At 39.7% G+C, this 26737-nt stretch overlaps 2 protein-coding genes across 2 annotated transcripts in view; one reads left to right on the forward strand and one right to left on the reverse strand.

Annotated features, from left to right (window-relative positions):
- The window catches only part of LOC117462649 (disco-interacting protein 2 homolog C-like), a 177446-nt gene extending 161247 nt beyond the window's left edge, over positions 1–16199 (forward strand). The window contains exons 16-25 of the mRNA XM_034104914.1: positions 1–115; positions 1166–1334; positions 1650–1820; positions 7117–7146; positions 9387–9448; positions 11020–11077; positions 11150–11224; positions 11533–11707; positions 13365–13488; positions 14153–16199. The exon at positions 1–115 is cut by the window's left edge and continues 16 nt beyond it. Of these exons, the coding sequence (XP_033960805.1) occupies positions 1–115; positions 1166–1334; positions 1650–1820; positions 7117–7146; positions 9387–9448; positions 11020–11077; positions 11150–11224; positions 11533–11707; positions 13365–13488; positions 14153–14405 (1232 nt within the window). The 3' untranslated portion in view covers positions 14406–16199. The remainder of the gene's footprint in view (positions 116–1165; positions 1335–1649; positions 1821–7116; positions 7147–9386; positions 9449–11019; positions 11078–11149; positions 11225–11532; positions 11708–13364; positions 13489–14152) is intronic.
- A 4643-nt stretch (positions 16200–20842) lies between these two features.
- The window catches only part of zmynd11 (zinc finger, MYND-type containing 11), a 39543-nt gene continuing 33648 nt past the window's right edge, over positions 20843–26737 (reverse strand). Inside the window, 2 exon segments of the mRNA XM_071206460.1 lie at positions 20843–24321; positions 26623–26736. Of these exon segments, the coding sequence (XP_071062561.1) occupies positions 24199–24321; positions 26623–26736 (237 nt within the window). The 3' untranslated portion in view covers positions 20843–24198.

The raw sequence follows: 26737 nt of genomic DNA on the forward strand, positions 1-26737 counted from the left end.
CCAGTGCCTTCTGCCGCTCCATCAAGCTGCAGTGCGAGCTGTACCCCTCCCGAGAGGTGGCCATCTGCCTGGACCCGTACTGCGGCCTGGGCTTCGTGCTCTGGTGCCTCTGCAGGTCAGAACCACCCATTCAACATCAACATACACGACTTAGTGCAACTGGAAAATAGCTTCTGGTACATTGAGAAGGTTGTTATTGTTTTATCTAGTAGAGGGCTATGTCTCATTGTGTTCACTGGAAAACATGCTGCTCCAAAAACAAGTTAAACAATCTGCCAATAGAACAAGTGAACATGTGCTTGGTCAGATGTCTTGAAATAAGAAGGGATATTTAGATAAATCACGTCTTGTAATTATCTGGGGAAACTCATTTTAAACTATATTTACCAGAATCTGGAAAGGTTGTAAAATATAAGCTCAAAGTGTTTCTGTTTTCTGATAGTTGGTGATTTTCTAATATGTGTTTAATCTGAGATACGACTCAAAATACGACTCAACAAGATGGTGCATTGTCTAAAAACAAGAGCCGATATCTCACGGCAGTGTTACTTCCGAAGTTATTATGTGTTGTATCGGGTGTAGAGACGTATTCTGACTAGATATTAGACGCATATACTGGGCAAGATTTTGAGTTTTTGTGGTGTTAAATGTGGTAAACTACTTAAAAATGTGAACAGAAATAGTATTTAAAGGTGATTTTGGGTACGTTTTTTTTGTCAGGGATATCAAAAAAATATGAAATGACATCTATAGAAAAGACTTTCCAGCGGTGTTGCATAACTTGCTAACACACAGTACCTTGTGTTTAGGGTTCATGGAGAAATAGGAAATCCCATGAATGCGTTTATTATTATTTAAAATATATAAGGTACTGGAGCTCGAGGTAAGATAAGACAGAACTTTATTGATCCCAATTTGGGAAATGTTTGTGTTGCAGCAGCATAAAAAGACATGGCATTGTACAATAACAATTAAAAGACAAGAAATAAACAAGAAAGTAAAAAAAAAAAAAAAAAAACTAAATTAAATAACTACTGTAAAAAAAGGTTTACAGCGTGTTTTCGCTTGGATCAGTTTAGCTGGCAGTTAAAATCAACATGCATTTCCACATTTTTGGCATCAACCCCTCTTTGCTCAGCTGTGTTTTGTCTTGTCCCTCCCACAGTGTGTACTCGGGGCACCAGTCCATCCTGATCCCCCCCTCAGAGCTGGAGCTCAACCCCTCCCTCTGGCTGTCGGCCGTCAGTCAGTTCAAGGTCCGAGACACTTTCTGCTCCTACAGCGTCATGGAGCTCTGCACCAAGGGACTGGGGCTGCAGACGGACTCCCTGAAGGTAAAGAGTGCTACTTTAAAGAGTCCTCTCCAGCTGATGTTCAGGCGTATATCAGTATGTAGTGTCTCTACTTTAAAGAGTCATCTGCTGCTGATGTTCAGGTGTATATCAGTATGTAGCGTCTCTACTTTAAAGAGTCCTCTGCTGCTGATGTTCAGGTGTATATCAGTATGTAGTGTCTCTACTTTAAAGAGTCCTCTCCTGCTGATGTTCAGGTGTATATCAGTATGTAGTGTCTCTACTTTAAAGAGTCCTCTCCTGCTGATGAATAAGTAAATAAATAATTAGATAACTTAATGTTTTGTTCTGCTGCAGGCTCGGGGGTTGGACCTGTCCCGGGTCAGGACCTGTGTGGTCGTAGCGGAGGAGCGTCCTCGCACCGCCCTCACTCAGTCCTTCTCCAAACTCTTCAAGGATCTGGGCCTCCACCCGCGGGCCGTCAGCACCTCCTTCGGCTGCCGGGTCAACCTCGCCATCTGCCTGCAGGTAACACAATAAACCAAAAGTACTCACATCCTTTACTCAAGTAGAAGTACAGATACTCGTGTTTAAAAATACTCTGGTAAAAGTAGAAGTACTGACTAAACTTCTTTACTCAAGTCAAAGTAAAGAGGCTTTGAAGTGTACTTCAGTAAAAAGTACCCATAGCTAGCAGCTGTTTTAAAGAGTACCTGACCTCCCTTTATATTAATAGAACAATAATGTCATTGTTAGCTAATGAATGTTTCCATGCTGAACAACGGCAACATGACAACGTTTCCATTGGTCCCTCTTCTTTAGAGAAGACCAGGAAGTGATGGATACACGGATCGTGTTCCAATCAATAGGCACGCAGTGACTCTAACGAATAATGACCACGCACCAAACACACATTCAGACTAAAGGAACCAGCTGTTTGGGAAATGAGAGAAGTATAAAGTACAGGTATTTGAGTTCAACATGTAAGAAGTAGAAAGTACAGGTATTTGAGTTCAACATGTAAGAAGTAGAAAGTACAGGTATTTGAGTTCAACATGTAAGAAGTAGAAAGTACAGGTATTTGAGTTCAACATGTAAGAAGTAGAAAGTACAGGTATTTGGGTTCAACATGTGAGAAGTAGAAAGTACAGGTATTTGGGTTCAACATGTGAGAAGTAGAAAGTACAGGTATTTGGGTTCAACATGTGAGAAGTAGAAAGTACAGGTATTTGGGTTCAACATGAGAGAAGTAGAAAGTACAGGTATTTGAGTTCAACATGTAAGAAGTAGAAAGTACAGGTATTTGAGTTCAACATGTGAGAAGTAGAAAGTACAGGTATTTGGGTTCAACATGTGAGAAGTAGAAAGTACAGGTATTTGGGTTCAACATGAGAGAAGTAGAAAGTACAGGTATTTGAGTTCAACATGTAAGAAGTAGAAAGTACAGGTATTTGAGTTCAACATGTAAGAAGTAGAAAGTACAGGTATTTGAGTTCAACATGAGAGAAGTAGAAAGTACAGGTATTTGAGTTCAACATGTAAGAAGTAGAAAGTACAGGTATTTGGGTTCAACATGAGAGAAGTAGAAAGTACAGGTATTTGAGTTCAACATGTAAGAAGTAGAAAGTACAGGTATTTGAGTTCAACATGTAAGAAGTAGAAAGTACAGGTATTTGAGTTCAACATGAGAGAAGTAGAAAGTACAGGTATTTGAGTTCAACATGTAAGAAGTAGAAAGTACAGGTATTTGGGTTCAACATGTAAGAAGTAGAAAGTACAGGTATTTGAGTTCAACATGAGAGAAGTAGAAAGTACAGGTATTTGAGTTCAACATGTAAGAAGTAGAAAGTACAGGTATTTGGGTTCAACATGTAAGAAGTAGAAAGTACAGGTATTTGTGTTAAACATGTAAGAAGTAGAAAGTACAGGTATTTGTGTTAAACATGTCAGAAGTAAAAGTAAAAAGTCGTCAGAAAAATAAGTAGTGGAGTAAAGTACTGATACCAGAAAAATTTACTTAAGTACAGTAACGAAGTATTTGTACTCCACTACTTCCAACCTCTGGTGATAACAAATCTTTGTATTGTGATTTAACAATACATAACCAGTGTTAGTCATTTAGGTGACTCGCTGGCTGGATGTGGAGAAACTAGCTTTTTTCGTACCTTTTTAAGAAGCTGATTTTGACAAAATCTACTGGTGCATTTCGTTTGTTTGTAAGATAAGATAAGAAGTACTTTATTGATCCCAATTCAGGATGTTTTTGTATTGCAGCAGTATAAAAAGACATGGCATTGTACAATAAAAATGTAAAGACTAAAGATAAATGTTCCAAAATGTAAACATCTCAATAGAAATAAAATAGCATTAAAAAAATAAAAAAAGTAGAAAATATACATGTACAGTAAAAAAATATAAAGCAGGATATGATTTATACATAAGTATCTGAGGAATAAAATATTAGATTGAATATAAATGTAAAATGTACAGTGTGTGTACTTGTGGAAGAAGTTAGCTGAAATAGTACGTTAGGAAGTTAGCTCTTTGTTAACAGGTATTTTTGTTAAAAGTCAATTAGCCTTAAAATGAATTGGTGCTTTTAGGGACCAAGGACTCATCTCAATCAGCTTTCTAGCTCTCAGATGAAACCATAAATTGAGTTTTATATCGTACAATTGTGGGTATTACAGGTTAAACCACATCCCTGCGATTCTGTCTGTATGGCATTCAAAGTTTAGAGCATTTTATTTTATCTTATAGCCCAACATTAGCGGCCTTTAGCTTAGCGGTGGTGACGTGAAGTCATGTGACCGAGCTGTAGTTCCTTTCTAGCCCAACATTAGCCGCCTTTAGCTTAGCGGTGGTGACGTGAAGTCATGTGACCGTGCTGTAGTTCCTTTATAGCCCAACATTAGCCGCCTTTAGCTTAGCGGTGGTGACGTGAAGTCATGTGACCGTGCTGTAGTTCCTTTATAGCCCAACATTAGCCACCTTTAGCTTAGCGGTGGTGACGTGAAGTCATGTGACCGTGCTGTAGTTCCTTTATAGCCCAACATTAGCCACCTTTAGCTTAGCGGTGGTGACGTGAAGTCATGTGACCGTGCTGTAGTTCCTTTATAGCCCAACATTAGCCTCCTTTAGCTTAGCGGTGGTGAGGTGAAGTCATGTAACCGTGCTGTAGTTCCTTTATAGCCCAACATTAGCCTCCTTTAGCTTAGCGGTGGTGACGTGAAGTCATGTGACCGTGCTGTAGTTCCTTTATAGCCCAACATTAGCCACCTTTAGCTTAGCGGTGGTGACGTGAAGTCATGTGACCGTGCTGTAGTTCCTTTATAGCCCAACATTAGCCTCCTTTAGCTTAGCGGTGGTGAGGTGAAGTCATGTGACCGTGCTGTAGTTCCTTTATAGCCCAACATTAGCCTCCTTTAGCTTAGCGGTGGTGACGTGAAGTCATGTGACCGTGCTGTAGCTCCTTTATAGCCCAACATTAGCCACCTTTAGCTTAGCGGTGGTGACGTGAAGTCATGTGACCGTGCTGTAGTTCCTTTATAGCCCAACATTAGCCGCCTTTAACTTAGCGGTGGTGACGTGAAGTCATGTGACCGTGCTGTAGTTCCTTTATAGCCCAACATTAGCCTCCTTTAGCTTAGCGGTGGTGACGTGAAGTCATGTGACCGTGCTGTAGTTCCTTTATAGCCCAACATTAGCCTCCTTTAGCTTAGCGGTGGTGAGGTGAAGTCATGTGACCGTGCTGTAGCTCCTTTATAGCCCAACATTAGCCACCTTTAGCTTAGCGGTGGTCACGTGAAGTCATGTGACCGTGCTGTAGTTCCTTTATAGCCCAACATTAGCCGCCTTTAACTTAGCGGTGGTGACGTGAAGTCATGTGACCGTGCTGTAGTTCCTTTATAGCCCAACATTAGCCTCCTTTAGCTTAGCGGTGGTGACGTGAAGTCATGTGACCGTGCTGTAGTTCCTTTATAGCCCAACATTAGCCGCCTTTAACTTAGCGGTGGTCACGTGAAGTCATGTGACCGTGCTGTAGTTCCTTTATAGCCCAACATTAGCCGCCTTTAACTTAGCGGTGGTCACGTGAAGTCATGTGACCGTGCTGTAGTTCCTTTATAGCCCAACATTAGCCGCCTTTAACTTAGCGGTGGTGACATGAAGTCAAAAATATCATACCATTTTGGGAATTGCAGGTTAAACCACATCACTGCGATTCTGTCTGTATGGCATTCAAAGTTTAGAGCATTTTATTTTATCTTTTGAAACATGTCTACACATCCTGGGCAGATGAACCATGTTTATTTTTGGTTTTAAAGTGTGTGGATGTAAGTGCAATAAGGACCATATATACTTCTTTTTTTAAAGGTCACCTATTATGCAAAATCCACTTCTTCATGTCTCTTCTACATCAACTCTGTGGAAAGAGACTCTGAAAGTCTCAGGAACAAAGATTCTCTCTCTTTTTGATCCATTTCTATAAAAACCTGTCTGAAATGAGCTGATCAGATTTTGGCCACTTGATGATGTCATAACGATGTTTTGTCTTGTGTAACCATTAGCCAATCAGCAACAAGGTACCCCCCCCCCCCCCCCCTTATCACCTGAATCTCCTCTAGAGCACCATTGAGTTCTTTGTAACCAAATGTCTCTCAGAGGGGCGTGGGGAGGGGCTCCTTATCTTCATCTAAAGTAACAGACAGAGAATCAGCACTTTGGAAGCAGGGCTGAAACAGAGGGGATTATGGGTAATGCTGCAATGATCTGTTTGGTGTTTCAGCCAATCAGAGACAGGCTCTGTATATATCTGAGACCTGTGATATATTGATGAGAAACAGTATAATAGGGGACCTTTAAACGTGCAACAGTGATATGTTTTAGGTACCAAATAACAGGTTTGCGGGGAGATTCAACAGTTGGACAATTATGAAAATGAAAGCCACAGTCGTTCTGTTCGTAATCATCAAAACAAAGTAAACTATTTAGGAAACATTCAGCTCTTTCTGTGTGGCATTCCTCCATTTCCAGCCAATCATCGCTCTTACATCCCAGATATCATTTGAACCCTGAAAAGGATCAAATCATATTGTCTCCAATTTCAATTTAAAGTTTATTTTTCTTATATTTTCTTTACCATTTTTTTTTTTTTTTAATTGTCACAAAGGTTTATTTTCAAAATGAAATGGAGAGGTCAATCAAACGATTTGGATTAAATCAGCTCGTTACCAAAATTGTATTTAAAGTATATTTATTATACTGTAAACATTTGTAATCTTTTATTTTTTATGAAATTATGAATTGTTTTTTATGTATTTGTATTTTATGACTGTGTATTTTTATTAAATATGTTATACTTTTTATATAAAAGTATTTCTTTTGATCATAATACATATTTGTAATGTCACTAAGTCAGTAGGATAGAAGGACGTCATGTGATCTTAAATTACATGTATTTCCAATATTCCATTTTGCTTAACATTGAGATATTGATCCTAAGTTATAGATAACATGTACGCCTCTATGGAGAATATTCTACATGTTGTTAGAGATATCAACATCATGTAATGACCTCTAACATGACACCATGTTTTATAGCAGCTTTCTTAATGAAACTAACAGCCGGCTGAATGCTCCTTTGGTTTCCTTCAGTTTGACATTTTGACATTTTTCTTTCTTTCTTTCTTCCTTCCTTGTTTTAATCATAACCCCGCCCACATCTCTCATCTTCCTCTCCTCCTCCTCCTCCTCCTCCTCCTCCTCCTCCTCCTCCTCCTCCTCCTCCTCCTCCTCCTCCTCCTCCTCCTCTCTGCTGCTGTAGCCTCACAGGCTGGGGAAGTTTTCGGATCAGGTATGAAACACCATCACTTCCTTCCTGAAACACCACCGCCTCCACCCACTTCCTGTCAGCTCATCGCGCATCAGCTGGCTTCAGATTTCAGAGCAGAGATTGTATGGAATATTATCAGTAAATCAGTAATTTTTTCAAGGTTACAGACGAAAAGCAGAAATAAGGAAAATATACTAGACTGAAATTATCTGAATGTGAAAGCACATGATCTGAAAAATATCTCAGTTTCAAAGTTTATATAAAAAGTGAAAAATGAAAATACATTTATGATTTTGAAATAATTCGGAAATGAAAGAAATAAAATGTTTTAATGCATTATTATATTTTTCAGTGTTCAAGATCAAAAACCACCAAACCGAAATTGTGCATTGATAATAGATTACAATAGTGTGTAAAAAATGTTTAAACACTTAAAAAGTCAACAGAGACTTCTCCGCCAGTACTGTACCGTTAGTACCATGTTGGTACTAACTCTTGAATTGTACAAAAAATTGCTACATGATGGAGCTGATGCAGTCGGCCATGTTGTTCTCTGGGTGTGTGTTTGTGCCGCTGTGTGTCCGGTGGTGGGCTGTGTGTTCAGTTTCTCTCTGCGAAGGTTTATTAATCCCCTCTGAGAGAGAAACGAGGGGAAGGAGGGATGGTGGAGGAAGAGAGAGAGAGGAGCGGGGTTTATCTTTCTGTTTCTCTGACTTCACTTCACCTTTTCACTCATAATCACAATAAAGAACAGAGGAGTATAACTCCATAGAGTGGTGCTGGAATGAGTCGGCATTTTATCAATTCGACATAAAATACATCAGCAAATACCCCACTGTTGGATTTAAAAACAGCCGTTGATAACAAGAGTCTAAATGAGACGACTAAACGTCATCACGCCCAACATTAGCCACCTTTAGCTTAGCGGTGGTGACGTGAAGTCATGTGACCGTGCTGTAGTTCCTTTATAGCCCAACATTAGCCGCCTTTAGCTTTGCGGTGGCGACGTGAAGTCACGTGACCGTGCTGTAGTTCCTATAGCCCAACATTAGCCACATTTAACTTAGCGGTGGTGACGTGAAGTCATGTGACCGTGCTGTAGTTCCTATAGCCCAACATTAGCCGCCTTTAGCTTAGCGGTGGTGACGTGAAGTCATGTGACCGTGCTGTAGTTTCTTCATAGCCCAACATTAGCCACTTTTAGCTTAGCGGTGGTGACGTGAAGTCATGTGACCGTGCTGTAGTTCCTATAGCCCAACATTAGCCACCTTTAGCTTAGCGGTGGTGACGTGAAGTCATGTGACCGTGCTGTAGTTTCTTCATAGCCCAACATTAGCCACTTTTAGCTTAGCGGTGGTGACGTGAAGTCATGTGACCGTGCTGTAGTTCCTATAGCCCAACATTAGCCACCTTTAGCTTAGCGATGGTGACGTGAAGTCATGTGACCGTGCTGTAGTTCCTTTATAGCCCAACATTAGCCGCCTTTAGCTTAGCGGTGGTGACGTGAAGTCATGTGACCGTGCTGTAGTTCCTTTATAGCCCAACATTAGCCACCTTTAGCTTAGCGGTGGTGACGTGAAGTCATGTGACCGTGCTGTAGTTCCTTTATAGCCCAACATTAGCCACCTTTAGCTTAGCGGTGGTGACGTGAAGTCATGTGACCGTGCTGTAGTTCCTTTATAGCTCAACATTAGCCACCTTTAGCTTAGCGGTGGTGACGTGAAGTCATGTGACCGTGCTGTAGTTCCTTTATAGCCCAACATTAGCCACCTTTAGCTTAGCGGTGGTGACGTGAAGTCATGTGACCGTGCTGTAGTTCCATCCCTGCACCACTCTATAGGGTTGAATCCTATTTTCTAGATGTATATTTTCATGGTTTTTAATGTAGTGTATGTTCATCACCCCTGTCTTCCATCTTTCTTTTCCCCTCGGCTTGGTTTCACTTTCCCCTCTTTTTTCTTTCTTTGCACGCTAATCAAGTAGATTTTATGTTGGAATATCTTTGTTAATACTTTAATTTGTGTTTTCTTTTCTTTCTAAAATCATCCCGCTGCTGTTCTCCCGTAAATCCTGTAAAATGTTGTAGAAGCTTTCTGTCTGAAACTCAAAGCTCTTCCCTCTGAGCACTAAAAGCACGAGTAGTCGCCTCCACTGTAGGAGTAGATTAGTCATGCAGATGCACTATATTAGTTAGTTAGTTAGTTATATTTGTATTGGTATTGAACAGTAAAGGTAAACAATGTGTTGTTGTTGTTCCTCAGGGCACCTCAGGACCCGACCCCACCACCGTGTTCGTTGACATGAGAGCGCTACGACATGACAGGTGAGATAAAACACTAACTTATTTACTGTTTTGTGACTAAGAAATTGGAAACTAAAAGTAGTGGAAAACGTTAATTACCTTTACTTATAAGTAACTAGTAAAAGTACAAATACAAAATGTCAACCTGTATTTAAGAGGCCTTGTTCTGCTTGTTTGGGTTTGTACAGTTAATACAAAAGCATAATCGGACCTCTTTTAAAGCAGATCAATAATATATAATAATAATCAGCTAATATCTTAAGACTTTCTGGAATTGTATGCTTGTATTTCTTGATCGGATTCACTTCCATTCCATTTATTATTATTATTATTATTAGTATCACGTACCTGCGAAATGTCCCAATTTAAACTTTTATTAGTTATTTATAAAAAATAAAGTTTTCAGGGAAGACTTAATGAACCAACAGGGGGTTTAAAAAATACAGTGTGCTCATCATTAATGTCAGATTTCATTTGCAGAGATGGTGAAACTGACATTTTCCAGGACACAGAAATGGACAACAGCTCAGTTTTGACAAGCTGGAATATTTATGTATTCAAATTTCTCCTGACCTGATGATCCACTGGGATTAAAGGAGAGACACTGAGAGACAAAACTCAGACAGACACCAGCTCACTCTCAACTAAAGTAAAAGTGTCAGGAGCAAGAGGTTCAGGTGCATATCAGTATGTAGTGTCTCTACTTTAAAGAGTCCTCTCCTGCTGATGTTCAGGTGTATATCAGTATGTAGTGTCTCTACTTTAAAGAGTCCTCCCCTGCTGATGTTCAGGTGTATATCAGTATGTAGTGTCTCTACTTTAAAGAGTCCTCTCCTGCTGATGTTCAGGTGTATATCAGTATGTAGTGTCTCTACTTTAAAGAGTCCTCTCCTGCTGATGTTCAGGTGTATATCAGTATGTAGTGTCTCTACTTTAAAGAGTCCTCTCCAGCTGATGTTCAGGTGTATATCAGTATGTAGTGTCTCTACTTTAAAGAGTCCTCTCCTGCTCATGTTCAGGTGTATATCAGTATGTAGTGTCTCTACTTTAAAGAGTCCTCTCCTGCTGATGTCCATGTGTAGATCAGTATGTAGAGTCTCTACTTTAAAGAGTCCTCTCCTGCTAATGTTCAGGTGTATATCAGTATGTAGTGTCTCTACTTTAAAGAGTCCTCTCCTGCTGATGTTCAGGTGTATATCAGTATGTAGTGTCTCTACTTTAAAGAGTCCTCTCCTGCTGATGTTCAGGTGTATATCAGTATGTAGTGTCTCTACTTTAAAGAGTCCTCTCCAGCTGATGTTCAGGTGTATATCAGTATGTAGTGTCTCTACTTTAAAGAGTCCTCTCCTGCTCATGTTCAGGTGTATATCAGTATGTAGTGTCTCTACTTTAAAGAGTCCTCTCCTGCTGATGTCCATGTGTAGATCAGTATGTAGAGTCTCTACTTTAAAGAGTCCTCTCCTGCTGATGTTCAGGTGTATATCAGTATGTAGTGTCTCTACTTTAAAGAGTCCTCTCCTGCTGATGTTCAGGTGTATATCAGTCTGTAGTCTCTACTTTAAAGAGTCCTCTCCTTGTTGTCCCCTCCTCAGGGTCAGACTGGTGGAGCGGGGGTCTCCTCACAGCCTTCCTCTCATGGAGTCTGGGAAGGTGAGTTGCTTTTTATTTTCTGTATTTAAAATGTTTGAATGATTTAAATATTAATGTCTGGTCTGTGATCAGATCCTGCCGGGGGTCCGGATCATCATCGCCAACCCGGAGACCAAAGGACCAATGGGAGAGTCGCACCTGGGAGAGGTACGTGTGCAAAAATAAATTGTAGTAGTAGAAGTAATAATTTCCCCTTGTAAATTCTGAGAACAAATCCTGCATATTGGCATCAAAATATACTTAAAGCACCAAAAGTAGAAGTATTGGGTAAAAAAAGCCATATTATATATAAGATGATCATTGATGCATTAAACCAAACAAATATGTGAAGATTTATATATATTTTTAATAAAGAAATAAATTATGAATGAAACAAAATAAAATAAGATAATATAACATCTAATTAAATAAACGTTTTAAACACCTCCCCTGCTCTAACATGCGACTGTCTCCAGATCTGGGTGCAGAGCGGCCATAACTCCAGCGGGTACTTCACGGTGTACGGAGACGAGGCGCTGCAGTCCGACCACTTCAACTCCAGGCTGAGCTTCGGAGACACGCAGACCCTCTGGGCTCGAACCGGGTATCTGGGGTTCCTGCGGCGCACCGAGCTGACGGACGCCAGCGGGGGTGAGGAGGGGGACTTGTTCTCATTCTTTATTAGGATCCCCATTAGCACTAGCATGAGCATTGGCTATTCATCCTGGGGTCCACACACGCACGCACGCACGCACACACACACACACACACACACACACACACACACACACACTGTCAAACATACATAAAACAAAAACAAAACAGCTTATCATTTCATGCAATGTGCAATGCTATATGGAGTGAAAACTAAAATGGTCATCCCTTTTTATCCATCATAAGGCCAAACAAAAAATACAAATAATTGTACATAATCAATCAATCAATCAATCAATCAATCAATCAATCAATCAATCAATCAATCAATCAATCAATCAATCAATCAATGTTTATTTATATAGCCCAATATCACAAATGTTACATTTGTCTCAGTGGTCTTCACAGTGTGTACAGAATATCAGTATGACAATACGACACCCTCTGTCCTTAGACCCTCTGTCCTTAGACCCTCTGTCCTTAGACCCTCTGTCCTTAGACCCTCACATCGTACAAGGAAACACTTCCGGAGAAAACCCCCAGTTTAAAGGGAACATGGAGAAACCTCAGGGAGAGCAACAGAGGAGGGATCCCTCTCCCAGGACGGACAGACGTGCAATAGATGCCGTGTGTAAATTGAAAAGATAATACATTTGCAACATAGGTAGTCCAGATGTTTGGAAATGCATGTGTGTATAATAGGAAGATGAATCCACGAGGATATCCATCCAGGACCGATGATCCAGAATACATACATAGCCACAGTTCAATTATACTTTATAATACTGAGATGATTTTTTAGCGACCTTTTGAAATGGACATTTCCTGAATGATATGGACGGGTAAAGAGTTCCAGTCAAAAGTCAACTTTATTGTCAATCTCAAAATATGTTTGTACACACAGAAAGATCGAAACACTGCTTCCCACAGTCCCGAGGTCTAAGTTAAAACATTAAAACACAAGAACACTCAATAATTACAAATGAAACCCCACAAAATAACCGTTTACTTCAAGTAACAGGATATATATATATATATAAAAAGATGATGTACAAATGAGTGCCAGCTGACCATGGCTCTGTTTTCTGTCTCATAGTTGATTTATATCCGGGTAATACGAAACGTCCTTCTATTGCATGTGGTGTTTGATAGTTACGTTGAGCAAACTGCGCGATAAACCTCTGATATGTGGTGAGTGAGCCACTGTAATATTTCTGACCAAATGTAGCAAAGTATAAGTTGACCTCGGTCTGACACTTAACCTTTTCAGTGACTCTGGCTCTGCGGGGCACATCAGCACTTTCAGGGGGGGTGGGGGCTGGCCTTCAGAGTTCACAGAGAGGAGGATTAAAGGGCTCCAGGGAGGCGTTCAAGTGCTGCCGCTAGTCTGCTTTTACACCGGAGAGACGATGTTTATAAATTCAATACCTAAATTGTAAAAATAAAACTACTATAATCTATTAATAGCTGACCAGGATTTGTTGAGTGTTTGGAGCAGAAATGCAGCAGACTCATTGGAAATTACACACTTTCTCTCTTTTGTTTTCTGAACAGTTTTTGGTTTTTACTTCCCATATCGTGGAGGAAATGTCATTTAAAGAAAGTTAGAAACCATAGTAATAAATGTATAACCTGTACGTGTGTGTGTGTGCAGAGCGTCACGATGCTCTGTACGTGGTCGGGGCTCTGGAGGAGGCCATGGAGCTCAGAGGGATGCGTTACCATCCCATCGACATCGAGACCTCCGTCATCCGGACGCACAAGAGCATCACCGAGTGGTGAGTAACACCCGAGAATACGTTATCACTTTTCAAAGATAACTCCAAGTTGTAATTATGTGTGCCTCTCAGAAGTAAAACAATTTACTCTCAAGAACAAATTATTCTCCTTGTTCTTCTTCTGTGCCTCCTGTTTATGATGCTCACACATTTTGTTCAGCAGGATTAATCTTCACATATTAACCACTTTATGATTCCTGAAGTAAAAAGCAAATGTTGGGCTATAAAGGAACTACAGCACGGTCACATGACTTCACGTCACCACCGCTAAGCTAAAGGTGGCTAATGTTGGGCTATAAAGGAACTACAGCACGGTCACATGACTTCACGTCACCACCGCTAAGCTAAAGGAGGCTAATGTTGGGATATAAAGGAACTACAGCATGATCACATGACTTCACGTCACCACCGCTAAGCTAAAGGTGGCTAATGTTGGGGCGTGATGACGTTTAGTCGTGTCATTTAGACACTTGTTAGCAACCGCTGTTTTTTTATTCACCAGTGGGGTATTTACTCACGTATTTTAGTTCGTAGATCAAAAATCTCTTCAGCTTGTGTTAATCACAGACATTATTTCACGCTAACAGAAAACACATTGACTCATTCCTAGGGTTTTAGGACTCATTCTTATACCACTGACTTCTTCTTGTTCTCCCCTCCTCAGCGCGGTGTTCACCTGGACCAACCTGCTGGTGGTGGTGGTGGAGCTGGACGGATCGGAGCACGAGGCTCTGGATCTCGTGCCCCTGGTAACCAACGTGGTTCTGGAGGAGCACTACCTGATCGTGGGCGTTGTCGTGGTCGTGGACATCGGTGTCATCCCCATCAACTCCCGTGGCGAAAAGCAGCGAATGCACCTCCGCGACGGATTCCTAGCCGACCAGCTGGACCCCATATATGTGGCGTACAACATGTAGCACCCCCTGGTGGACAACATGGAGGCGGAGGAAAGGAAAAACAAGTTCTGCCCCAGAGACTGAAACTATAAAAAACCGGAGTCAGACTTTTTTTCACGCTGATTCGTCGCTACGTGCTGCTGCCAACTTAGCTCCCAAAAATCAAGTGGTTGTGTTGTATTAGCTTTCAGGCTGTGCTTTTATTTTGAAGGATGCAAAAATGTGCAGCAAACTCCATTCAAAGCAAGAAAGTTCTTTCCTTTTTTTACCCGAAATAAGTGTGAATCCTGGAGGCGGAGAAGAGGACAATCGCTAACGAAGATTCTGGTTTTTAAATTGCGTTCGGTTCAAGTATTTGCTTGTTTGTTTTTTCTTTAAACATAAAAAAAGTTCAGGCTATTTTTTGATATTTACACAAAAACAAACATCCGTGGCATAGAGGATATTTTATCAAATCACAGAGCGGGGTATGTTTTGATACGAAGGTCGGGTCGCAGCGAACTTTACGATGAGGTACGACACGCTTGATTCATGCTAGCTTGTTGTTTTTGTTTGTTTTGTAAACTTTGTTTATTATTTTCCGAACCGTCCGTCCCGTTTCAGCGGGAGGTCAGTGTGCTAATAGCTGCAGCCTTTAACTCCAGTTACTGTTCAACAACACATCATTTCATATCATGTAAGTATGTACAAAAAGAAACTGATTTAATTTATTTTGTTTCTCTTTTAGAAGTTTACGATGAGACATTCAAGAATGTTTTGCTCTTGAATATTTGCTATTATTACAAAAAAACACCTAAAAAGCATTGTATTATCTGGAGGGAAACACACTCATGGACGGGGAAATAGAAATATATATAATTATAGATTATATTAAAGTTAGGGATTCACAGAATAAAGACACAGGTCGAACTGCATGTTGGTCTGAGATGTTTAAATCAGTGAAATTAGACGTTTTTAGGAGTTTTATTCCACATGAAGAAATCTGAACCAACTCTTGCATTATATTAAGTCTGTAGAAGTTCAGTTTTTTACTATAAAAAGTAGGAAATATATGAAAAATCATCCTTGCCCTTAAATGACAAATACCAGTGTTTACAGCCCAGCCCAAAAAATAAGTGCCATTGTATTTTAAACATTTTAAAATATGTTTTATGTATGAATTTATAATCCAAAACATCACAGAGAAAAAAATTAAATATTCTTCTCCCTCCATTTTGTCTCCGTAACACAGTGACATCACTAAAAACACCTCTATAACTAAAATAAGAATAAGTGCCGTTTTCAAAGAAGAGACATGTTTTGATGGCAGAGGAATATGGTAGTAATGTCACTTTTCAGATATTATATTTTTGGATCAGAACTCTTCATGTGTCGCGTTCATCAGGGACTCCTCCATTCAAACAGACCAACATGCAGACCAGGGTTCATTTAGGAACATTACGATAAAGAATCCTCAGCAACTCTTCAGAGGGACGGCAGGAAGGCGAGCAGCCGCGACGATTGTAAATATCGAAAAAGTCCGTCATATTTTTTACACGGACCGATCAATCAGGGCTCGAACTGAGATGTCACGGCAGGACATAAAAGACTGAAAACAGGAAGTGGAGAGCGGAGAGAGGTTTCTGGAAATACGAGAATGTTCTAGTTTCAACACGAGAAAAAAAAAGCACTTTCTTCACCGTTTGTTTCTTTCTTTTATCAGCGAGATGTATGTCGTCGTCCCCCCCAGTATGTTTTTTTTAAAGGTTTTAAAAATGTCTTATTTGAGTTGACATGAAGTCTTTCAATTAAATAAATATTTCAACGATTTTGACAATAAAAAATGGGATGTTGTGTATTTATTGTTGTCGCTACGCAGCGGGTCTGACTGACTTACAAAGCACCTTTCAACCTTTATATATAGTCTATGCTTTCAACACAAGGCAATTCAAAGTGCTTTACAACAATGAAACACATTAAGAAATACACATTATAAAATGGCATTTAAAAACAGTCATAAAACTGTGTCCCAGATACTCTCTTCTTAATGCGCATAGATCATTTTTATATCGGTTCTTTTAGATTCCTCAAAACTGGGACTTCGACCTCTAATCACATTTATTACAACTTCATTATTATTTATTGAGTTGTACAGTGACTCCCGTGAAAAACATTTCAGCATTTGAAAACCAAGTCATACTATAGTATGTACAGAAATGTGAAAAACCATTAAAGGTCCCGTGTCATGGCCATTTCTACTGATCATAATTCCATCGTTGAGGTCGACTAGAATAGATTTACATTGTTCAATGTTCCAAACTCACATTGGTTTCTCACACAGCATCTCTGCTGCTGCGTGGGGTCTGGGTGCCGTGATGGCGGGACGTTGCGGGGCTCGCTGCCCCGCCCTTTGAGGCTCGAGGAGCGGACCGTGTGAGCTGGGTTACTGGTGTCGTTTCCTGCTTGCTGCGTGGGGTCAGCGAGACCCCGCAGAACTCAGCCTGAACACCATGGACGCGGGAAGGGGGGGGTGCTGAGGAGGCTGCAGCACCCCGATCTGCGAGGCTCCACTAGCACCCCCCCCAGCGCGTCACAGTTTCGCCGCTGAGAGAGTGTGTGTGTGTGTGAGGAGCTCCACGGATTGGTCCATGTGTTAGTTTTACTCCTACAGGGTGCACTTTGAGGGTTTGTGACTCTGCAGACCGTTGACATGCAGAAAAACCTTCATAACAACAAGGGGACGGGTGATAACCGGAAAAGCATTACATGTGACCTTTAAATCAAAGTAATAGAATAGTATGTCAAAGGTTTGAAAATAAGTCAATGTCGGAAAATTATCCACAGTATAGTGTGTGATTTTTTTTTTTAAGTCTTAGTATAGTATTTCTTGAAATGTGAATAAAATAGTTAAGTATGTTAAAATTATGAAAAAACGGGTATATCAATAAAACAAAAAATCATAGCGTTTGAAAACAGTGAAAGTATGTAGGATGTATAAAAACATTTAGAGTAGTATGTCTAAGGAAATTGTATAGTATGTGGGAAAATATGAAAAAGCCTCGTTTTTAGTCTTACGCATCCGACCTGGAAAACTTTGCAGCCAATCTTATTTGTTACAGTGTATCGTGCACCAGGTCCTTATTCAAATTCTTATCAGAATTCTATGAGTTTTTATCAACTTTGGTTCTTAAAACAGACAAAGTAATTATCGTAGGTGACTTTAATATTCATGTTGACGATGATAAAAATAGCCTTACTGTTGCATTTAACTCTATATTAGATTCTGTTGGTTTCTGTCAGAGTGTAAATAAACCAACCCACTGCTATAATCACACTCTCGACCTTGTTCTGACTTATGGTATTGAAATTGAGCAACTATTAGTCGAACCGCATAATCCTGCTTTATCCGATCATTTCTTAGTAACTTTTGAAGTACTATTACGAGACTACAAAGAAACCTATCTGTTAGTGCTATAGCCACATTTAAGGAAGAGATTCCACCAATACTTAACTCGATAGCATGTCTGCATGTAGGGGAGGAAACTTATACAAAATGTACACCACCCCAAATTGATCATGTTGTTGATAGTTCTACAGATGCGCTGCGAATAAAATTAGACTCCTTTGAAAAAGAAGAAAATAAAACAACATAGATTAGCTCCATGGCATAATGCCGAAACCCACAACATAAAGCAAAAGTCGAGACAACTTGAAAGGATATGGCGTTCCACTAAACCTGAAGAATCTCGTTTAATTTGGCATATTACTCTCAATGAATATAAGAAAGCACTGCGTAAAGCGAGAGCAGCCTACTACTCTTCATTAATAGATGAGAATAAGAATAATGCAAGATTTCTTTTCAGCACTGTAGCCAGGCTGACAGAGAGCCACAGCTCGATTGAGCCTTCTATTCCCATAGCACTCAGTAGTAATGATTTTATGTGCTTTTTTAACGATAAAATTGTTACTCTTAGAAACAAAATGAATGACCTCTTGCCTTTGACCAGTATAGTGTTATCAACAGCTCCCGGAAACGTAAGTTCTAATATTACACTAGATAGTAAACTAGAATACTTTTCAGCCATAAACCTTGAACAATTACATTCAATGATTCTCTCTTCTAAACCATCAACGTGCATGTTAGACCCAATTCCAACTAAGCTGTTGAAGGAAGTTTTTCCATTAATTAGCACTTCTTTATTAAATATTATGAATATGTCTTTATTATCAGGCTATGTTCCACAATCATTCAAAGTAGCAGTGATAAAACCGCTTCTTAAAAAGCACAACCTCGATCCAGAGGTTTTAGCCAACTATAGACCTATTTCTAATCTTCCGTTCCTCTCAAAGATTCTCGAGAAAGCGGTCGCAAAACAGTTGTGTGATTACTTAAAAAACAATGATTTATTTGAAGATTTTCAGTCTGGCTTTAGAACACATCATAGCACAGAGACAGCTCTGGTTAAAGTCACAAATTACATTCTAATAGCCTCAGACAAGGGACTTGTCTCTATTCTTGTTTTGCTCGATCTCAGTGCTGCATTTGATACTATCGACCATGACATCCTATTGCAAAGACTAGAGCACTTAGTTGGCATAAAGGGAACTGCTTTAGGCTGGTTTAGGTCCTATCTATCTGAACGCTCTCAGTTTGTTCGTGTCAACGATGAATCTTCCACGCAAACCAAAGTTAGCCATGGAGTGCCACAGGGCTCAGTGCTCGGCCCTATTTTGTTCACATTATATATGCTTCCGTTAGGCAATATTATAATGAATCATTCTGTACATTTTCATTGTTATGCGGATGATACTCAACTATATTTATCAATCAAGCCTGATTAAATTAATCATCTAAATAAAATTCAAGACTGCCTTAAGGACTTAAAAACGTGGATGACCTTACACTTTTTGATGTTAAACACGACCAAAACTGAAGTTATTGTACTTGGCCCGAAGAATCTACGAAACAAATTATCTAAAGATATACTAACTATGGATGGCATTAATTTGGCCTCCAGTGAGACTGTAAGGAATCTTGGTGTTATATTTGATCAGGATTTATCCTTTAACGCCCACATAAAATCAATTTCAAGAACCGCCTACTTCCATCTACGTAACATTGCAAAAATCAGGCATATCTTGCCTCAAAACGATGCAGAGAAACTAGTCCATGCATTTGTTACTTCTAGGCTGGATTATTGTAACTCTTTATTATCAGGGAGTACCAAGAAGTCAATCAAGTCGCTTCAGCTGATTCAAAATGCTGCGGCTCGTGTACTAACCAGAGTTAGGAAAAGGGACCACATTACTCCTGTTCTGGCTGCCTTACACTGGCTCCCTATAGAACACAGGATGGAATTTAAAATTCTTCTTCTCGCCTACAAAGCCCTTAATGGGCAGGCGCCATCTTACCTTAAAGAACTCATTATACCCTACTGTCCTACTAGGGCATTGCGTTCCAAGAATGCAGGGTTGTTGGTTGTTCCTAGAGTCTCTAAAAGTACAGTGGGAGCCAGAGCCTTTTCTTATCAAGCTCCACATTTGTGGAATCAGCTTCCAGTTTGTGTTCGGGCGGCAGACACCCTATCCGTTTTTAAGAGTGCGCTTAAGACCTTCCTTTTTGATAAAGCTTATAGTTAGGGCTGATTAGATTCAGCCCCTAGTTTTGCTGATATAGGCTTAGTTTGTCGGGGGACATCTTACTTCTTCCTTCTCTCTGTCTATACCCGTGTACACTCATGTTCCGATTAACCCAGCTTCCCCAAATGTCTTTCTTTTTGGTGTCTATATACGCTGGGATCCGGAGTCATGGATGATCCTGCGGTCCTGTGTCCTGGATCTTGAGTCGTGGCTGTGGTCCTGGATGGATATCCTCGTGGATTCATCTTCCTATTATACACACATGCATTTCCAAACATTTGGACTACCTATGTTGCAAATGTATTATCTTTTCAATTTACACACGGCATCTATTGCACGTCTGTCCGTCCTGGGAGAGGGATCCCTCCTCTGCTGCTCTCCCTGAGGTTTCTCCCATGTTCCCTTTAAACTGTGGGTTTTCTCCGGAAGTTTTTCCTTGTACGATGTGAGGGTCTAAGGACAGAGGGTCTAAGGACAGAGGGTCTGAGGACAGAGGGTCTAAGGACAGAGGGTGTCGTATTGTCATACTGATATTCTGTCCACTGAGACAAATGTAACATTTGTGATATTGGGCTATATAAATAAACATTGATTGATTGATGAAAAAGCCATAGTAAGGAATGTCGAAATATTTGAAAATATATTTAGAATAGTACTTGAATTTATAAAAAAAGTCATCGTATAGTACCTCTAGAAATGTAAAAGTGTAACATATGTGAACAATTACAAAGTCAAAGTATAGTATGTTATTATTTGATAAGTACGTCAATTAAAAAAAGTCACATCATGGTAAAGCAGAATGATAGATCTTCAGAAACAGGAAACACTGGAGCCTCAGAAACTTGTTGATACATTTATTTCCTCCATGTTAGCACATAGAATATATTTATATACATATTGCTAGCTAAAGCATAAAAACAAAACGAAATGTCAGGAGCATAGAAAATAAGTGTTAAACCACATTTAATAGTTTACATATGGACAGAAGATGAGGCGGGAAACTGTATTCTGCTTTGACTCCACACAGTCGGTACTATGTGGACCAAAGACGACCACAAGTCCAATCTGAGGGATTCAAACCACTTTTAGCTCGACTGTAGTTCCAGAAAATGTATAAACGTCATTGTCATATTGCTGTCTCTTTTTCAAGGAGTCGAAAGAAACACACTTTACTCATGCAGGTAAAAAAACAAACGGGAATGATATCCAAGACCTATTCTCTTTTTATTAAAACGGCTGGATGGACGAATATAAAAAGCTGTAATAGAAAATGTTTCCCCTTCGACAGAAAAGGGAGGTTTTTAATCGACGTTTTGCTTGAGTTTCATCAACGTTTGAGATGTGTGTGTGTGAGCTGAAGGTGCAGTTTAGATATGTGTGTGTGTGTGTGTGTGACTCAAAACTAATTGAAACAATGCAGAAAGAAAGTGACACACATCTCAGAGATAAGCGGTTGTACATTGTACAAAACTAGAACTAACAGTCGTCTGTGAACACAGGAGAAACAGATATCTGTGAATCCATCTATACAATATAATATGAAGGAGGATTTATTTACATGTAGTGCAATGATGATGATGATGATGATGATGATGAAGATAGAGGAGGAACATTGTATTAAACCAGAAGCTGCGGGATGAACAGAGAGAGGTCAAACTGTACAATTACATCTTAAAGTGATACACTTAAATGAGTTTCCAAAAAATAAAAGACTCAAGAGAGAAGTCTGGTACCGTAAATCCTCTGAGAGTGGGCTGCTTTTTAATTACCGTACTGTTCAGGATAGAAGTCCTTTCTTTTCACTGGTTTTTCCAATTAAAATCTTATTTAGAGACTCAAATGTACGTTGCCTTTGTCCAAAACAAGTACTTTGTGTACTTAAAGCTCTGTTTTCGACTCAAACCCATCAAAAAGCCACGCGGTGCATTTTTAAAAACACACATACTGCACTTTATATTGATGTAACCCCCTCATACACTGCCCTGCCGCCACACATGCTCACTCGAGCACCACATGTGGATTCATCCGCCACTGAAAGTAGTCCCTGTGAAAAAGCTCACAATAAAAGCCTTTCAAGGAAACGGGAGATATTTTATAAAAATGTTAGAAACAACAAATGTTTTGGGATAAAACAGGATATTTAAATGAACTGCCATTAAACACATAATTAAATGAATAGATTAAAAACATGTAATAATCGTTAGTCAGAGCTCTAACTAACGGAGGAGCAGAAAATCAAGCATTTATTAAGTTAATGAAAAAACTATTGCTTTCTTAATTTTGAAGTTAATGAGCAGTTGCATTATAACGTTGAAATACAAGTTATAAAACATGTTGTATATTTTGCTGTTGGTTTAAAACAGTAATTCACGTCTACGTCACAGTACACACTCTTTTAGCAAAAAGTACATACTTCATTTTCTAATTATGTAGTACTGTGGCGCTGATCTTGTAGATCAGATATATAAATTAAATATAATATAAAGACGGCTTCGGTGACGTCGGAGCGCCGTAACTAAAACAAAGCCGTCCGTCTCTGTCGTTCCATTCGACACCATTTTCATATTATTTGAGTAATTTTACAGTTTTTGACAAACAGAAATATTGTTTTCTGGCACAACATTATTTACAAAGGTATTTCAACTTTAGTTTTGTGTATTTAATGGATAGTTTTTACTAGATGTCTGCAGAAATAAGGTACTACTACAATGAATACCTAGTACATAGTGTATGAGTATGTGGTGTGGCATTTGATGAGCTTTTATTTGAAGTCAAAGAAGCTACAGGACTTTAAATCTGGTTGGAGTTGAAAGAAGCTCCTCCCACTACGTGAGGATTTACGGTATTTTATTTGTCACATGTCGACAGAAGACGTTTATTAACAGCCGTCTGTGTGTAAAAAAAAAAAGCGATCTATACAGAGTAAGTGAAGCGTTTCCTCCGTTCAGTCAGTCTTCATTACTGAGGAAACAGACTTTAAAAGTGTGTCGCACTTCTCAAAGAAAAACCGGACAATTGAATTGCCCCTTTTTAAAAAAACGAGGGTTTCCCGGCGCGTTTAAACACCGCGGGGAGAGCCGTAGAAAAAGGTTAGTTTGATCACATTTTGCATAAAGTTTTATATTGGTCCATCCGTCGTCGCTGCTTATCAAACACCAAGCGTTGTTGTTGTTTGTTTACCGTAATGAAAGGGTGACGCTATCAACATGCGTGGAGAAAAGGAGAAACAGGCACTGACCACCAACTACAGCAACGCAGTGAAAGGGTTAAAAAATAAAATAATCACTAGAAAAATGACTCACGGAAATCTGAAAAATATACAGAATGATTTGGGTTTGAGGACGAGGACCTGGTCGTAGGTAGGATCGATGCAATGTCTTCTTTTTGGCAAGCTTTTGGGAAACAACGTGTGAGAAACTGTCATGTCATGTGACCTCTCCAAGATCCAGCTCAGGGGAGATTGCTCTGCATTTCCCTTCATTTAAAACCAATTACGAACGTCTTTGTTTTCTCATATTTGACTCGTAACAACTTGAACAAAGAGCCTCAAAATGTGCATAACTATATTATAATTTAATAATACATGGAAGATTTATTTGTCGGCGTCTTTCTTAAGGCCAACGTTAGTAACCCTGTTCCCAATAAGAAGGTAGGTAGAAATCATAGGAGATGCTATTAAATTACATTATGAGCCGAATCAGTATCTTACGCAGATTTTTTTAACAATTTTCCCGAATGGAAGCGGAGCTAGTTTGATGCTGATAGTACTTACGGTATTTTTTTGAATTTTTAAATTGTAATATCGACGGTGTGTTTGTTTGCATTTACAGTAAGAAAAGTGATTTTGAAAAATCCAGGTAATAAAATGTATACGCTCGTCCGTTACGACACTTAGATAACACGTTCTCAAAGTTAGCACTTCAGTAAAGAAAGGAACCCCCCCCCCAAATAAAATCATTATCATACTCTGCATCGGAGCAATCTGGTATAAAATCAATTAAAATGGGGCACGTTAAATAATACAAATTAAAAAAACGGGGACAAATTGCTCGTCTCACACAAAGTTTTCAGGAAGGCAAGTAGTTGAGAGTCAGTGTGTGTGTGTGTGTGTGTGTAGTAGACACTGACTGACGGAAGGGAGGGGTTCAGGGAGCCAATGGCGTTGTGTGTACAAGTGTGAGGGGGCGGGGCTTGTTCATCTCTTCCTGCGGCAGGTGCGTTTGTGGTCGGCGTGCCAGTGCTCCTGCTGACACTTGATGGAGCAGTAGGAGGTGTTCCAGCAGCAGTGATACATGGCCTCCTCCTCGCAGTTATAGCACTGGAAACACAACGGGGGGGGGGGGGGGGGCAGAGCATTACATTAATTAAGAATACATAAAGTGAGCTTCACCAAAACGACGCAACGATAAAAATATGCAAACATGTAATCGAGTCAGGAGGTATTTACAACAGAGAGGAAGTCTGTGTTAAACTTTACATTAAAGTGTAGTTCAGTGTGGAAAACTATTGTTATATATACCGTACTTTTTGGACTATAAACCGCAACTTTTCCCCCCATTTTTTGTGTACAGCTAACGGCCACTAGGGAGCCTCCTAAATCTATGGATTTTACAGGTACAATTAACCACCTTTAACGCTATGGGCTCTAGGACCGGTCCGCGCCCGCCACCTTTAAGCGGCGGGCTCCAGCAGGAAAAGCTGGAGGCCGGAAAAGAGCGAGACAGGTAGCGCACCAAAGTAAAAGTGGAACCGAGAGACAGAACGAGAGCAAGACAGACGGACAATGTAGCTGCTGCGGCTTATATGCAGGTGCGCTTTATAGTCTGAAAAGTACGGTATATATATTGATATGACAGAATTCTGACTTTAATCTCAGAATAAAGAAAATAAATCTTTTAAACTAATTTCGTTTTTTTCCGCAGAAAATAATTTCTTCAGAATTCTGACTTTTTTCGCAGGATTCTGAATAAATTATTATTATTTATTTTTCTGGAAGTCTCAATGATAGAATTATAAAAAATAAATAATTCCCAATAATTCAGAGATTAAATTGAATTTTCTCTCCGATTTGTTTTCTTCAGATTTCCCTCAAAAATCAGTTTATAGTCAGATCCTTTTTTTCCACCAGTTTGTGCAAAATAAGACATTTTGGACAAACTGACAAATAAAAATAATGTTTTCCATTTACAAAACTTAAGGGATCAGATGTACCCCCGCAGCAGTTTTAGTTTAACTTAAGTCTCTATTTTATTTCTTTGATTAGCCGCTACAATCACCGTGAACTAAAGAAGCAGATTTGACTTTCTACGTGTGAATTTATTGTGATTATCGTACAATAGAAGAGGACAAACCTTTTGGATTGAGCACAACATGTAAAATATCTATATCGTGATAAACTGAATAACTGAGACCGGATCGACTCAAGTTCATCAGCAGGAGAGGACTCTTTAAAGTAGAGACACTACATACTGATATACACCTGAACATCATCAGGAGAGGACTCTTTAAAGTAGAGACACTACATACTGATATACACCTGAACATCAGCAGGAGAGGACTCTTTAAAGTAGAGACACTACATACTGATATCCACCTGAACATCAGCAGGAGAGGACTCTTTAAAGTAGAGACACTACATACTGATATACACCTGAACATCAGCAGGAGAGGACTCTTTAAAGTAGAGACACTACATACTGATATCCACCTGAACATCAGCAGGAGAGGACTCTTTAAAGTAGAGACACTACATACTGATATACACCTGAACATCAGCAGGAGAGGACTCTTTAAAGTAGAGACACTACATACTGATATACACCTGAACATCAGCAGGAGAGCACTCTTTAAAGTAGAGACACTACATACTGATATACACCTGAACATCAGCAGGAGAGGACTCTTTAAAGTAGAGACACTACATACTGATATACACCTGAACATCAGCAGGAGAGGACTCTTTAAAGTAGAGACATTACATACTGATATACACCTGAACATCAGCAGGAGAGGACTCTTTAAAGTAGAGACACTACATACTGATATACACCTGAACATCAGCAGGAGAGGACTCTTTAAAGTAGAGACACTACATACTGATATACACCTGAACATCAGCAGGAGAGGACTCTTTAAAGTAGAGACACTACATACTGATATCCACCTGAACATCAGCAGGAGAGGACTCTTTAAAGTAGAGACACTACATACTGATATACACCTGAACATCAGCAGGAGAGCACTCTTTAAAGTAGAAGACACTACCTACTGATATACACCTGAACATCAGCAGGAGAGGACTCTTTAAAGTAGAGACACTACATACTGATATACACCTGAAACATCAGCAGGAGAGGACTCTTTAAAGTAGAGACATTACCTACTGATATACACCTGAAATCAGCAGGAGAGGACTCTTTAAAGTAGAGGACACTACATACTGATATCCAACCTGAACATCAGCAGGAGAGGACTCTTTAAAGTAGAGACACTACATACTGATATACACCTGAACATCAGCAGGAGAGGACTCTTTAAAGTAGAGACACTACATACTGATATACACCTGAACATCAGCAGGAGGAGAGTACTCTTTAAAGTAGAGACTCTGGTAACTCACCCACTGCTTCTTCTTGGTGGTGGAGATGAGTTGTTTGTGTTGAGCCACCATCTTCTTCACCTCCTCCACCAGCTCCTCTTTACACTTCTCCTTCACCTGCTTACACTTCCTCTCC

The sequence above is a fragment of the Pseudochaenichthys georgianus genome, chromosome 17 (genome assembly GCF_902827115.2).
Source record: "Pseudochaenichthys georgianus chromosome 17, fPseGeo1.2, whole genome shotgun sequence".
In the NCBI taxonomy this organism is placed as follows: domain Eukaryota; kingdom Metazoa; phylum Chordata; class Actinopteri; order Perciformes; family Channichthyidae; genus Pseudochaenichthys; species Pseudochaenichthys georgianus.